Source organism: Crinia signifera, chromosome 12, assembly GCF_055691185.1.
Source record: "Crinia signifera chromosome 12, ASM5569118v1, whole genome shotgun sequence".
Classification (NCBI taxonomy): Eukaryota; Metazoa; Chordata; class Amphibia; order Anura; family Myobatrachidae; genus Crinia; species Crinia signifera.
Window position 1 is genome coordinate 22,432,755 of NC_139228.1, and position 15,912 is coordinate 22,448,666.

At 43.6% G+C, this 15,912-nt stretch overlaps 1 protein-coding gene across 4 annotated transcripts in view; it reads right to left on the minus strand.

The window, feature by feature from the left end:
* Positions 1–15,912, minus strand: part of ACTN1 (actinin alpha 1) — a 92,848-nt gene that overhangs the window by 43,821 nt on the left and 33,115 nt on the right. For all 4 annotated transcript variants that reach the window (XM_083166368.1, XM_083166370.1, XM_083166369.1 and 1 more), the window contains exons 2-3: positions 4,694–4,808; positions 2,794–2,913 (exon numbers count right to left, since the gene is read on the minus strand). In XM_083166368.1, the coding sequence (XP_083022494.1) occupies positions 2,794–2,913; positions 4,694–4,808 (235 nt within the window). The remainder of the gene's footprint in view (positions 1–2,793; positions 2,914–4,693; positions 4,809–15,912) is intronic.

Below are 15,912 nucleotides of genomic sequence, written 5' to 3' on the forward strand. Positions count from 1 at the left end.
ATACTTGTCTCATTGGACTCATGTAAATTGCTACAGAATTCACCATGAAGTACTGCATTATGTGGCGGTTGCAATGATTATAATAACAGTAATATAAACATCCATATACTCAGAAAACGTAATTTATAGTTATGCAGAAACACCATATTCATTCAGATACATTGGCTTGTACCTCTGCACTTAGTAATAAATACTTGTGGCTCTAGCCTTTACGTAATCCAACATAATCTGGAAACCATTTGATCATGGTTTATTAAAACCAGCGAATGAGCATAAATAATACATTCTGCACATAAAGAGCAAATGAAAAACTCATTTTCATAGACATACATCGCTTTTTATTGGTTGATCCGCTCAGCAAATCACTTCTGGCAATATACAATTTTTAAAATCAGCAGGAAAAGTTTAATCCGAACACGGAAGCTCTCCCTTTCAAGCGGCGTCCTAGACTGCACCAATTAAAGCAACATTTCCTTTAACAAGACACAGATGCTATCAATGCCTCAATTGTGTGCAACAAATATGAGGACGTGGATTTATAGATATTACACAGCGTTCAGCGTGGAATAAAGGGAAATTAAGCTCACTTGGTAATTACAGCACAACCCTAAGAGTAATATTAAATTAGTTCTGAACATAGTCATCCAAACTAAACGTATTGAGCCAGAAAATAACATTGCCGAGACCGCCGTGACCTCTCTGGATAATGACAGTGACTACACTTTGCCCTTCAGGAGGAACGTACAATTGCCGTCATTAGAATCATGCTGTAGAGAAGACAATGGCTTCCTTGTCATATAGTAGCAGTGGGGTCATGTAAACATGGATAAGACTGAAAAAAATATTTTAAAGGCGTCAAATAACTAAAAATAATGTAATTTAAGGTTTATTCATAACCAACGAAGCAGAAAACGTCTAATTGCAGTGGAATGATAATTATTAGTTGTCCGTGTAATTTTTGGAGATTTAGCCGCATATTTTAGCTTTCTGCTTCTCTACCTATGGGGGATACCGATCAAAGCTTGTAGAGAGAGATACATTATCAACCAATCAGCTACTACCATTTTTCAAACACAGCCTTTAAAATGTTAGCTAGAAGCTGGTTGGTTAATGATGTATCTCTCCGCTTAAATCAATCACCCTTCAAGCTGTGATAAATCTACCAACGGTCTAATACTGTAACAATGTATATTTTAAGAGCACGGTCTGAAACCTGACATTAGGAGAAGTGGTGGGACAACCGGGCAGTTGGTGGCCTACTGGAGTTTCCCCAGTACCCCTGTGGGTCAGTCTGGCCCTGTTAGCAGTCACTGTAGTACAACAGAATTACTATTTTACCATGTTTGCTTAGAATGGAGGTGGCAACAAGGTTAAAAAAAAGGGCAGACTAGATTGGCCAAGTGGTTCTCATCTGCCGTCACAGGTATCGATGGTGGTATGCAGCAGCAGCCGTGTCCATTAAGGTACTGAAGTTCCATCTAGATTTGTGTAATATGACCTCCTGGAATTAATAAGTGTGTATAACTATATAATAAAGATAGGTGCACCAGTTTCTTGTCTGGGTTTTAGATTTGGTAATTAACTACTGCACGGTTCACATATCTGCAATGAATCTGTAGTCTACATCAGTGATTCCCAATCAGGGGTATGTGTACCCCTGAGAGTACGCTGCAGACTGGTTGGGGGTACTTGAAACTAATACTGGTAATGGTGGAGGAAGGCTCCCGATGGCAGAAGAAGTCTTCCCCCACTCTGTGGAGATAAACCACGTTGAGAACTTCCGGTTCCATCTGCAAGGTCTCATGCTTTTGCCTGACCAGCAATCCACTGGAAGCCACCTGCGCTGCCCTCAAACATCAGTGTTCATCTGCCCCATACTGAAACGGGTGGAGGAAGCAGCGGGCTTTACAGGCATTAGCGGGACTCCGGAGACAGTACACAGCCAGCGGCCAGACACAGAGGGAACGGATTCCTGAGCGCACACTACTCTTCTTCCACTCCTCCTCAATATAAGGACATGCATATCGCTCACTTCCACTCCACTCGTAAGTACTGTGGATATTTCAAATTGAGATAAGGTGGTAAACAAAATAATAAAAAGCCTAATCAAGGGGTACGGGAGAGAAAAAAGGTTGGGAACCACTGGTCTACATGTTAAACCCCCATTGCTATCTATAGTAATATCTTAAAAACTAAAAAAAGACTAAACTATTCAGACTGGTGTGTCTTCCACTAGAAGTCATCACCCTACGGTTTTGCATATATTACACCAACGACTCAAGGGATTAATGGGATGGATGACGCAGAGAACCAATGTGTGCTCATTATAGACTTAAAAAACTACTATACTGCATCAGAGTTTGGTGTGCAGAGCTATCATTTTGCACAATGGTTGCTAGGAGATCACTACCGCACGATTGTAGTTGCTAAACAGTAATATATGCCAAGACAGAAGTAGATGGTGGACAATGAGGTTCCGAAAAGCAAAGCCAACAATGTTTGCTTGGTACTAAAGACCTCTAGTGCGATAAAGGTCTACGATGGTTCCATTTAAGGAAGGGATTTAACCACTACAACGGAACGGTCGATGGGGTAGATGTATTAAGTCTGGTAAAGAGATAAAGTGGAGAAAGAGTGAAGATAAAGTGGAAGGAGCACGCACCAGCCAAATCAACTCCCAACTGTTATTTTTCAAACAGTTGATTGGCTGGTGCGTTCTCCATCTACTTAAGCGTGTTTAGGGATACAAATATTTATGATTAGTCAAACCATAAAATAAAGTAAAGACCTCACCTTCTGCACCAATGGACACCAGTTTCACACCTTTGCCGGCTATAAAATCCAGAGCTTTGTTGACATTGGAAATTTTGTGCACCCGCATCTTCCCACGTTCAGGTTTGGGCAGACGTTCCCCTGTTACAGTAAAAATTAGGTTGTGAACAAACAAACTAATCACTAATACATGTAGACATGATGCACATTTTATCATATATCTATCTATAAAATATAAATCTATATCTATCTATAAAAATATAACAGTGGCGCTCACAGATTTCTCAAAAAAACACACAGCAAATATAAAGCTGACATTTCGGGACTTTAATTCAAAAGGGACCTTACCTAAATAGTGAAGAGAAGGTCCACCTGCCACTCCGAAGGCTGCCCACAACCCGTCTCCCGCTGCCGGCACAGGTGACCCGGAAGCGAGTCATTGCATCAGTACGTCCAGTCAGTGAGGCGCCCTTAGCAACCCCGGTGTCCACCGAAGGTGGACCTTCTCTTCACTATTTACGTAAGTTGTATACCTTTTGATTTGGTCTTGCCCCATATTTTTGCTTTGAAAAAAGGGAATTAAAGTCCCAAAACGTAGTACCACCACTGACCACTAGAGGCCACTCGATGGACCAAATTACATCTTTGTGTGCTAAGAGTTGTCATAACAGAAAGGGAAAGCAATTTTTGCAGGGACACTGATCTGTTTCAAACTTGATGGATACAGAGAGAAGGAGCGGTGAAGACAGATTGAAGGAAGGAGCAGATAGGGACTGACGGTGGGGTGGACATTTTGTGGGGTAAAAACTGTCACAGCTCAAAGTGAAAGTACATTGCAGAAGCCGTTATTTTTCCAGGCTTTTAATTAGTATTATATAAAAAGACTAACGCTGCTAGTCACCTCTATGGGGGAGGGGGGGAGGGGGATTCAATTGTTGTGCATTCCGGCGACCACTAGATGGTGCCTAAAGGAGCAATTCAAGTTTTCTATACATACATCATTTTATTGCATCACTGACCCTCTGTATAAATATGTCATTAATGTGGGTATGCCATCCAATAACAAAGTCACCTATGTAGTGGTTGATTCAATTAGGAACAAAAAATAGTCAATACCACAAGTACATTCCAGCTATATACCGCACTTACCATACCTCTGGAATCACAGATTTGTGTTTGCAGCTACATGTATAACAATACAGAGGTAACTGCTGATCAGATTGTCCTAAAACTGGGTTTGGTGGCACAAATAAATGAGCACCAAGCCCCAAATGAAATCCCAAGATGACCGCACACCCCTGAGGTCACAGTTACAAGGATATACTGTGCCCATACAATGCATCCTACCAGGCAACTGACTGCGCAAGCAGATATGTCCAATGTGACCAGTGGAGTTAACAGGCAGCAGACCCAGCCAATCCAGGTCTCTGTCAGACAGAGATCTCAGCATATGGGTAACGGTCATACTATATGTGTTATATAATAAGTAAATATAAAGTAAGCCATCCACCAATCAACATGCCCACAGCCATTCACTGTCTGGCTGCAGACTGGAAAGCAGGAAAAGGATGGAACGCCACTATGATATTCCCTTCTGCCTCCCAAGAAGAAGCAGGCAGATGATCACAGCCCACTCTGCCCTCAGCTCGAAGTCCCCTACAATTGGAGGACCCTTAGGCAGCTGACCAATAAGCTCGTGTGATAAGATGGCCCTGATCCCGCCCCTCTCCTCTCTCTCCACTATAGAATACCACAGTGAAATCACTAGTTCTCCCATCTGCTGCAGTGGGTATGGTTATAAAATACAGCGGCCCTTATTATACAAAAATGACCAGAATATCTGCTAATGAACACACGTACATGATATAATAGGCTTCTCAAAAAAATAAGTATCCTTTGACTCAAATTAAAGTTTTATCACCTGAAATAACTTCAAGTAGTAACATAAGTTTAAGGCCATCTCGGAAGTCTTCATCTATATTCTCAATCTGTGTCCCGGCTTTGCGGAGATGCGAGTTACACCACGCTGTGAAGGTCTGTGAAGGAGAAGGAAGCAGAAAACCGTTTAATAAAGTCTGTATTGAAACACCTCCAAACAATCAAAGATCATAGTCTTCACCTTTCAAATCCCATGCAGTTCCTCTTTCCTGCCTGAGGTGTCGCTGTCTGCTGAGGTGTCGATCACATTGTGGCCTGTATCTTAATATAGACTAGACTATACTAGAAAGCGCCAAAGTAGACAGCGACACCCCAGGCAGGGAGGAGGAACTGCATGCGTTTTAAAAAGTGTGCTAACTATAGGTCACATCATCGCACAGCAGATTGTGCAGTGTGTACTGCAATGCAATATACTGTATATAGTTACATGGCAATGATGCAGAGCTGGGTCGCACCGCTGTTTAGGTGTGCACCCAGTTTAAGCTTTCATTTCCACAATCATTCACAAAATCTGTGTCCGGGTGTGTAACTGAAAACTCAGCGGCCTTTAAAAGATAATGTATTGTAATAAACGAGCTATTCATTATAGCCGGGGCCTAGCTCAAGATATATTTATGGCACCTATACAAGGAAAATGACAATGAGTTATCTGTGCTGTTCTCGGGATAATAAAGTGATAAATAGGAAGGGGTCAGGCCGGCGTCCCTTTCAGCCGTCACAGTCAGTGGTTGCCAACAGTCACAGCTCATAACGCTCCTGGCTGTAGTAAGCAGCCAACTAGGGTTCCTGTTTGACAGATGAGAAGCTACCGGCGGCTACATCCCTACCGGCGGCTAAATCCCTACCGGCAGAGATCTCGTCACTGCAAGAACATTTCCAAAAAAACTGATTCTGAAAGGTTTCTATAGGCAACATCACTCATTTTATCCCTACACGTCTCAACCTGCAACCGGAGAACCATCGTCCTAACGGAAAACTCCCCTACATAAGGGGGGACGGCTATCCCAATTTGAACACAACCACAAGGAACAGTTTTATGAAAATGAAATATGAAATTCCTAATGATATAAAATATAGCTGGCAGTAAGCTTCCTTTAGGTAATTATCGTTATCGTTAAGACAGTATATATTCTATAAAAAGGTTAGCCAGAGTTTCCTTAATTCTGACATAACAGCCCAGATATGAAAGGATATCCATGTTTGAGTCCATCTGAATTAATCAGTCACAGATTTTACCATTTGAACTCAAGTCTGGAAAACCTTAATAAACATTGTACTTGCCGACTCTCTCCAGAAGGGGGCAGTGCAGGGGGTGATGTGTAAAAGAGAGCGAGGGTGGAGGTGAGGGGTGCGGATGATTAGGTCGACCACTATTGGTTGACAGGCAATAGGTTGACAAATGAAAAAGGTCGACACAAGGTCAAGGTGAAAAATGGTTGACACCAGAAAAGGCAAAAACCCATTTTCCATGGGTTTTGGTGCGTATGTTGACATTAGTCGACATGACTAACAGTGCGCTCGGCACACTGTTATATTCTCCCTTTATGCCCACTTAGACCCTGAAATAAGAATAAATCATTACAAAAAAAAATAACACATGAAAAACTCGAGTCGATCCTTTTTCTGTGTTGACCTTTTGCTTGGGACAACATTTTTTAAACCACGTCAACCTTTTTCAAATGTCGACCTATTGCCTGGGCATATCACGGCATTGCCAAAATCAGGGACACTTATGTTGATATTTTCATGTGTCTACCTATTTCCTGTCAACTTTTTCCAAGTCGACCTTGTAAGTGTCGACTTTTTGGGGTCAACTTATTGAAAGTTGACCCTCCGATCCACCCCCCTGTAACTGATGGAGACTCTCCTGCTAGCCATCTCTGCAGGGAAACCTGCCCAATTACTAGAAGAGTCGGAACAAGTCTGGCATTGGAAGCTGATGCAGGATGTGAGGGGAAACGTGTTACATGGGGACAACGTGTTGCTGGGATAGATGGAGTACAGAGGTAAGGGCAGGGGAACACGACAAGCTTACAATGCTCCCATTCATTCATGTGCTGCATTTCCGGCCTGTAAGGTTGCCACAACATTCTGTGCAGAGCGAGGTGCGGGCTCAGGTCACACAGATGAGTCCTGTGCTGTAGCCAGCAGTTAGCAGGACACTGAGGGCCAGATGCTCTTCTATCTTGGCTTCCTCTGTATCTGCTCAGTAACGCATTGGTTTGGCTCTCCCTGTGGCTGCGGCGGTGTGACAGATAAAGCAGTACAGCACTGCGCTGTGATTTTCTGCCAGAGTCCCCATACTGCAGAGATTACCCAAGTGGCACACGATCAAAGAGAATTCCATCATTATGAGAGGTATCGAATAACTGCAATGAGTTCCAAATCTTGCCAATAACTGCCACTTAAAAACTCAGATGCTATTACATATTACCAGTTATTTATACAGGGCACACATATTCCGCAGCGCTGTACAGAGAATACATGGCCATTCACATCAGTCCCTGTCCCAGTGGAGCTTACAATCTATATTCCATACCACATACCAGCTGTGGACCCGCTGCGGGTGCCTGCACCCACAGCGGGACCATTTACATGGGTCCTATCCGGGTTCTACCCAGGTCAGGACCTGGGTAGAGGACCCGTGTAAATGGACACGGATATACCCCATTTACACCGCCGATGATCCGGGTCTGACCTGCAGCTGACCCGGATTTTTCGGCGGTGTAAAAGGGGTATTAATTAGTACCTCAGTGTTTTTTTGATATCACCAAAACCAGGACTGTACAGGCCCCGAAACATTACTACGACTTCTCTAAGGGGAGAAGAAGCAGCCGAATCCTCCTGAACTGCCCAGGAGCCTACCAAGTGACAGGATCGCATGAGATAGATCATATGTGGTAGTGTTCTTTCTAGCACCCACTATCTTTGAAAACACATGCAGTTCCTCTTCCTTGCCTGGGGTGTCGCTGTCTGATGTAGTGCTTCTCGCACTGTGTGGTCTGTATATCAGCACTGATATGCAAACCAGACCTGTGCAAGAAACACCACAGCAGACAGTGACACCCCAGGCAGGGAAGAGGAACTGCATGGGTTTTCAAAGATAGCGGGTGCTAGAATGAACATTATGTGGTCCATATGCATGGGATCCCAGCAAGTGGTGACAGAGGCAGTCCGATCGGAAAGTGCTACACGTAGGATCTGTCTGATCAAGGGGATCTGATTCAATGAGCATCGGACTGCACATCGGATTGAATCTAAAACAAATGCGATTTGACAGATTTCTTGGCCCAATGCGTGGGCAAATCGCACTGGTGTATGGCCAGCTTTATTGTGCCTTAAATGCAGAGGTTGAGGAACACTGCCCTATAACACCATCTGTACTATTAGCAGTATGCAATCAAAGATGGAGTAAGACAGCGGTGGCCAAACCTGTCCATAACATCTACCAACAGTCCATGTGTCTCAGGCAACCTGTGGATCTATAGTAGGAATGAATGCAGCAGGTTTGAATGACCCCGGATGACGTCAGAGAACCGGCAATATTGCTGGTTCGCTGATGCGATGGTAACAGATCGCACATGCAGTGTCGCACCGGGACTTAACCGTTTCAACGTCCCGGTGCGAATCTGCATTTGCGGTCTGAAAGAGGTATAAAAGACCCATACACACTAGGCGATTTAGAACTCAAATATCTGTGTAGGGCCGGACAATGAGCAGTGAGCCTTGATGCACGCTCCCCTATCATCTTCGCCACCATTGCCCTGTATTACAGGATGAGCGAACCACTTTCCATAGTCTCCAAGTGAAAATCGCTCAGTGTGTAGACACCTTAAGCGGACATCTCAGAGCATTCACTACGTTACCCTTGACACTACTGTAGTCAGGGAGAGCGTAGGCTGTATTATATAACAAATAGTAAAGCGTCAAGGGTAACGATTTACAGCTTATCTATATTAGTTGCCATTCATTTAAAAAAATTAATGGTTTACAGCCAATGGTCAATAATTTCACCATCGATGGGGAAAACAAGATGGTTTCTAACCATTGAAAGCTCCACCCACTGACACCCATGAAAGGCTGCCCTCAGGCTCTGATTGGACAGCAGCCCAGTAGATAGAAAAGCAGGAATGACCATGCTGGGTAAAACCACTGATGGCTCCTTTGCAGAAGGTTAACCTAGATGGTGGTAAACTATTGATGGCAACTGTCAATGACAACTATCGACAGCAACCATCAATCCCTATGTAACAGCTCCAAGGAGCTACAGCTGTTCTAAGGGAACAGCTTGGAAGAGAGCCTGTGTGGAGGTCAGGCAGCCAGGGAGAGCTCTGAGCGACAAGGTCTCCCTGCAGCACCCTAGTGAGAAGATGCTGAACTGACAACATACAGCAGATTATCTAATGTATTGGGTGAAAACTTCCTCACTGTTATACACACTGCAGGGTTAACATACCAAATTCACAAAGACAATGAAGGCTTAAGTGAGCCAGCATCTATTGTTAAAGGCTGACTATTTTGTTTCATCTACATCAAGGCTTCTATTTAACGCATTCAAATCCTACTAATTGAAATTTAATGCAGATCATTAAAAAAGAAAAAACACACACACAAGTGAATAGACAATGCATTCTGGCAAACGCCCGTCCTTCACATCAATTTTAACATTGCCTGCAGCGTTCACACTGTACAATACAATGGTACGCTCATTAAGTACATAGCACACTATGCTGGAGGGAGGCATTGAAAATACACTTTGAAGGCATTGCTTAATATAAAAAAAAAAAAGTGGTACAAAAATAGGTCTATACCTTTAGCAGGTTAGTTGGTACAAGCCCAGAGGTACCTTAGGCCGCTTGTTATGTCGCCAAAACTCTGCCATTACAGCCCACGAATTATATCAAATACAAATTAAATCACCTGTGTTCAAACACGAATATCCTTGAAACCTGGACTGCAATGGCGTAACTTGAGAAACCCTGCCTAGATTAATAGAATATTCCTACCTAGAGCTAGATTACAGTATATAGACTTTATGATTACTGTATACAGCCATGCAAGCCATCCCCAATAAATATTAGGGTGCTTTTGCAGTCTCGAGGTGCTACCATGTGCCTCATACCTCACTAATCTAGTGTAGCGGCCGGCTGCCTTATCAAGATGGTCCATAAAACAGACGCATCCGCTGAGAATATGCAGACTTTATTTTCCTTCTATAGAACGTCCACAGTGTGCATGTAATTGTGCATATTACCTCCGGCTCCTTGCCAGGTCTGTACTGAACCGTCAGCATAATCCCTGGCTTGTTTTCCCTCTTTCCGCAGCAGATCTTGTAGCAAACAATTGATCTGCTACTGCAGTTGCACAAAATCCTCTCCACATTTCCAAGCATCTGTGCGCCTGCAGATAACGGGTTCTGCAGATCAGCAGAATAACCAGAATTTTTGCTTTTAATTCCGAAATGTTAAAATATTCTTCAATGAAAACAGTTTTTATTGAAGCCTTTAAAAACAGGACATGCTTTATCCGTGTCAAAGAGGACATTTATCCCTTACTGGGGCTCAGAGTATTTTAGGGATTTCCCTAGCTGTGCCCCAGATCATGTAGTGCCAATTAACCCCTTTACTGGAAATAGCTAAATGTTCTAAAAAGCTCAGAAGTTGGCATAGACACCTTTATGGAATTTAATTTATTTTTATTTATTAACAGTTTCTTATATAGCGCAGCATATTCCGTTGCGTTTTACAAAGGGGACAGTGATACAACAAACAGGGTATTTACAGACAGTCAAAATGTAGGAGGGCCCTGCTCACAAGCTTACAATCTATAGGAAAATAGGCATTGATACATAAGAATAGATACTGTATTCTTTATTGCATCGATTCCACCAGAATGCAAGGTTCTGTGACTGGGTCTGGAATTTGATAAGCTTGCCTGAAGAGATGAGTTTTTAGGGAACGCTTATAGGTTTTGAGACTGGAGGAGAGTCTTATTGTGCTTGGGAGGGCATTCCACAGAGTGGGTGCAGCCCGTAGAAAGTCCTGCAGTCGGGAATGGGAGCGAGTAATGAGTGTGGATGAGAGACGCAGATCTTGGGAGGAACGTAGAGGTCGTGTTGGATGATATTTTGAGATAAGAGAAGATATGTATGTTGGTGTAGTTTGGTTTATGGCTTTGTGTGTAAGTAAAAGAATGTTGTATTGAATACGGTAGAATACAGGTAACCAATGAAGTGACTGACAGAGCAGCTTTGCAGACGATGAACGTCTGGCTAGGAAGATTAGCCTTGCAGCTGCATTCATGATGGACTGTAGTGGTGAGAGTCTGTATTGGGGAAGGCCAATAAGGAGACTATTGCAATAATCAATGCGTGAGATGATGAGAGCATGGATTAGAGTTTTTGCAGTGTCTTGTGTAAGGTAAGGGCGAATTTTAAATATGTTTTTTAGGTGCATGTGGCATCAGGTAAAGTATCAACAGGAATAAATGGGAGCCAGTATGATTTACCTAAAATGAAAATTCCAACGGTCAAAATACCAACAATTGACCGACGGCGGTCAGAATACCGACAAGGTCAAAATACCAACATTTAAAATATTTTTCATATTTTTTTTTGGTCTTTTTTTTTTTAGGTCGACATGAACCCCGTATGAGTGTACCATGTCCGATCGCCATGCTTCGGGCATGCTTATATTCCCCCCCATGTCCTTTGGGATGGTAAATTATGAACAAGTCAGTTACAATGGGAAAAAAAAATCAAGAAAAACTCATGTAGACTTTTTGATCTGTCTACATTTGAAATGTCGGTATTTTGACCATGTCGACATTTTAAATGTTGTATTTTGACGTGTCGGTATTTTGACTGTTGGTCAATGGTTGTTGGGATTTTTACAGTCGGGATTTTGATTGTAGGTAAATTGACTGCATCCCCAAGATAGATAGATATGAATATTGGACTGCACTGTACTGCAGCCCACCACACAACCCAGCCAACCTGTACAGGACCCTTGCATAACTTTATATATCTATATTGGATGGAACTTACAACAGGCAATTTAGTCACATACTTTCTCAAAGATTAACATCACCCACATTTTATCTGCGGTATAACATTACTTCCCGAGAAGTATACCGTTCTCCAAGGGCTTCATTTACAGTCAGGAGATCATACAGCTTGCGGCCAGCTTTGCGCACTAGCCAGAACATGTTGCATTGCAGGGGAGCAAACGTAACATGTGCAGTGAGTGCTAGGAATGTCAAGGAAGCCAATAATAGCTCTGTTTTAAATTGCAGTTTAAAATAAAGCTGGCCGGTATTTGTGGGCTTATGTGAGAATATGCCTGTGGAGGACCCATCACCATGGACACATTTATTTAATTACTTATGATCAGTAGCCACTAGAGGGCAAATGGTGGAGCAATTCAAGAAGTGGCGGTTTTTACCTATAGGTAGGTATACCCCCAGATAAAATCTTCCACTGCGTGAAGCCAGATTGAAGCCACTGGCTTCATTGTGACTGGCAGATATTTCCTATTGGAAGTCAGACCTGCCAGTCACCCAAGGCAGTCCCATTGGAAGGGGTTTCCTACTTCTGGGATGCCTCTCTATCGGCTGCTGCGTGGCCACCCATAAACATGGGCTCTGTGCATGCGCAGTACTGAGTACGATAGTGTGCATGCGCCAGACCCTTGACCCTGAATATGCACCTGTGGTCTGCTGCCAAAGCAGCCCATAAAGGCTGGGGGCCAGCACATGCGCAGTACTCAAAAAGCCACATGCTCCGGTACCACACCGGGGACCAGCGGGTGGCGGCGGAGGGGACAAGCAGCAGCAGAAGGAGGAGAGGAAACATAGCGGCAGCCCCCCTCCTCCACAGAAGTAGGAGCCACCGCTGAATTCAAGTGTTACCGTTATGCTGTGCCATAATTTTGCTGGTAACTAGTACATGTCATACTAGTACACTATGGGCCAGATACACTAAGCTTCAAAAGTGATAAAATGGAGAGTGATAAACAACCAGTCAATCAGCTCCTATCTGTCATTTTTCAAACTCAGCCTGTAACATGACAGGTAGGAGCTGATTGGCTGGCTGTTTAGCACTCTTTGAAGCTTGATACATCTGATACATGGCGGAGGCGATGGGTTTGCAGTGGAAGCGGCGAAAAGAAGCCCATAGGCTTCTATAGGGTATCGCAACCCAAAGGTGGCAATACCCTGCCCTGTGGTAATGTGGCGGCGGGTTTTAGTACATATGAAAATGCCGTAAAAACGGGGGTTTTACCCCATTTTCAGCTTAGCACATCCCGCCCAATACCTCTTAATAGGCCAACCACTGGAAACCATGTTTTTTCTATCGGCACCTAGCAGTGTGTCGGGAGTGACTGGCACACAATCTTGTTTATTTAGTGAATTGACGGTGTATAAGCGGCTAGACAGGGCCAACACTTTACATGAGAAACGCACTGTTATGGGGTACATTCAGTTAAGCATAGTAAAATATTTGCTTACGGCTTGAAGCAATGCGCTCATCACCCAATCATTTCACTTATCCCATCTATGCTTATGCGCAGCTCCATGTGAAAAGGCCGACCCCACAGGCGAAGTGTCATTTCTAGGTTAGCGGTGCTACGTGTGGGGAAACATGGGGAGATCAGACTACCCCAAAATTGATCTTTTATTCAACAGCATCGCTGCCTACCCTCCTGCATTCTGCAGGAGACTCCCTGAAATAGCAGCAATCTCCCTCATTTCACCTAGCCCTCCCCCGCTTAACCCATTATTCTGCATTTAGCAGAATACGACACCCAAAAATTACATGTCATTATTGCAACACCTCTGATCACTGTTCGGAGATCGTGTGTGCGTGTCTGAAACAGGGTCGTGGCCTCAAAGTAAAGCCACACCTCTCCTGGGTCACACTGGGGGCTGGTGGACTACCACCAGTCCATCTCACAATCGAAGATGTCAGGCAAATGCGTGCAGCATCTATTTACCGCTTACTCTGCCACGCAGAGCCGAGTAAAAGTGGGACGCCCATCTTCCCCCTTAACCCCAACCACAAGCCCATGGGTGGGTTGGCGGGACAGTGCCTGAAAAGTCAGGACATTTGGGAGTTATTCTATCAGTCCATTTAAGCTAATTGAAGGGGTGGCCCAGGGGTTTTGAACCTAGTCCTGACATTTTTTACCTTTAAACTGATATTTTACTTCTCCCCTGCTCAGGGGCTGTAAAAAAAAAAATCTATCAAATCCAATGCAGAGTTGGCATCGTTTAAATTACAAGGCCAATTAAATCCCAAACAATTCACACCCGGCCATGTTAATTTGCATTAAGCCACATTAACCCTCGTAAATGGATTATCACAGTTAAATGAATTACCCCTGAAATGTAGTATTACAATGATTGCATTGCCACAGGTCTCTGCACATTGAGTGCAATGCTCTCCAGCCACATGACTCACAATGGATGTGTGCTTTCACTGCTCCACTATCAGTAACCTTTGCACCGTGAGCTTTACTATTAACTATGTGATTACCAAGTGACCTATGGGAGGAGAGGGAGACGAATGCCAATGATTTGTCCCTCAATCATTGTTCTCTCCAACTACAAATGCAAGATAAAGGGGGAGATGTATGAAGTAGTGAGAAGGGAGGAGAAGTGGCTCATGGTGACCAATCAGCACTGAAATAACATCTGTATTTTGCATGATATAAATTATACAGAGCAGCTGATTGGTTGCCATGGGCCACTTCTCCTCAGACTCAAGCTGGGTACACATATATACAATTGTTGTGCCGTTCTTCCGTTCTGGGTCGGACAGCCGTTCAATTGTATATGTGTGTACACTGTCCCGTACGAGCGATAAACGTCAAAAAACTGTCTTGTCCGTCCATACTCGGTCGGTCGATGGTTCTTTGCAGTTTAATTTTCATCCGACAGGACGGCCTCATATCGGAACAAAAGTGCAGCGTGTACGCACGTTCGATCGATATGCTGCCGTCCTTGCGACTATACTGCCAAATTTGCGGTAGTCACCATGCCAAACTGCTATAAAGCCGTGTATGCGAGTATAGTCAGTTTGCGGTAGTCACCCTGTAGTCGCATACCCGGCTTTATAGCAGTTTGGCATGGTGACTACCGCAAATTGACTAGTCGCATACCCGGCTTTTTTTAGAAGTTTGGTGCTCCGTGTGTGTCACATTATGTAATGCATATTGAAAGATTAGCAACTGTGCCTTGTATTATCCTTAGCCATTTTAAGGTCTATTGTCGGTCTGCTTGTGCCTCTCAAATTTAACTGCAGTTAAATTACCACTACTGTCCATCCCCTACAAACAGCCGGCCAACAGACCCCTGGCCAGGGGCTCCACACCACATCTGGCTGCTCTTCACCATTTTCAGACATTATATGTGCACATACCCTTTTATCTAACATTGTTACATGTGTTGCTTCCAATTGTTACCATCTAGACTTGTTTTGACAACATTGTAACATTGCACTATTACTGATTAAATAAACGGTGTTCAGTATATTCACCTCATAAATCTCCCCTTTTTATTTCTGATATCATTTGCTGCTACACATTTACATCTAATATGCATGTTTGTCCAGCCATTACAACTTCATGAATGGAATCTATGTACTTATTATAGTGTAACTATTGTAGTTCATTATTTCTATAAAGCCGGGTATGCGACTAGTCAGTTTGCGGTAGTCACCCTGCCAAACTGCTATAAAGCCGGGTATGTGACTACAGGGTGACTACCGCAAACTGACTATACTCGCATACCCGGCTTTATAGCAGTTTGGCAGGGTGACTACCGCAAACTAACTAGTCGCATACCCGGCTTTATAGAAGTTTGGTGCTCCATGTGTGTCACATTATGTAATGCATATTGAAATATTAGCAACTGTGCCTTGTATTATCCTTAGCCATTTTAAGGGCTATTGTCTGTCTGCTTGTGCCTCTCATATTTAACTGCGGACCAGACCGGCATTTCTATACAGAAGTTTAGTAGACGCGTACCCCGTCACTTTTGTTTAGGTTCTGTACTCACGCCTCTTTGTTTTGGTATGCCCTTAACCCAGCCCATTATGATAATTTTGTTCATATATATCGTGTCAAAAGCCCAAATCGAGAGAGTGTGTACAGTGGTACAATCTTTTTCTTGCGACTGTTTGGACGGGAGTACATCGGACAT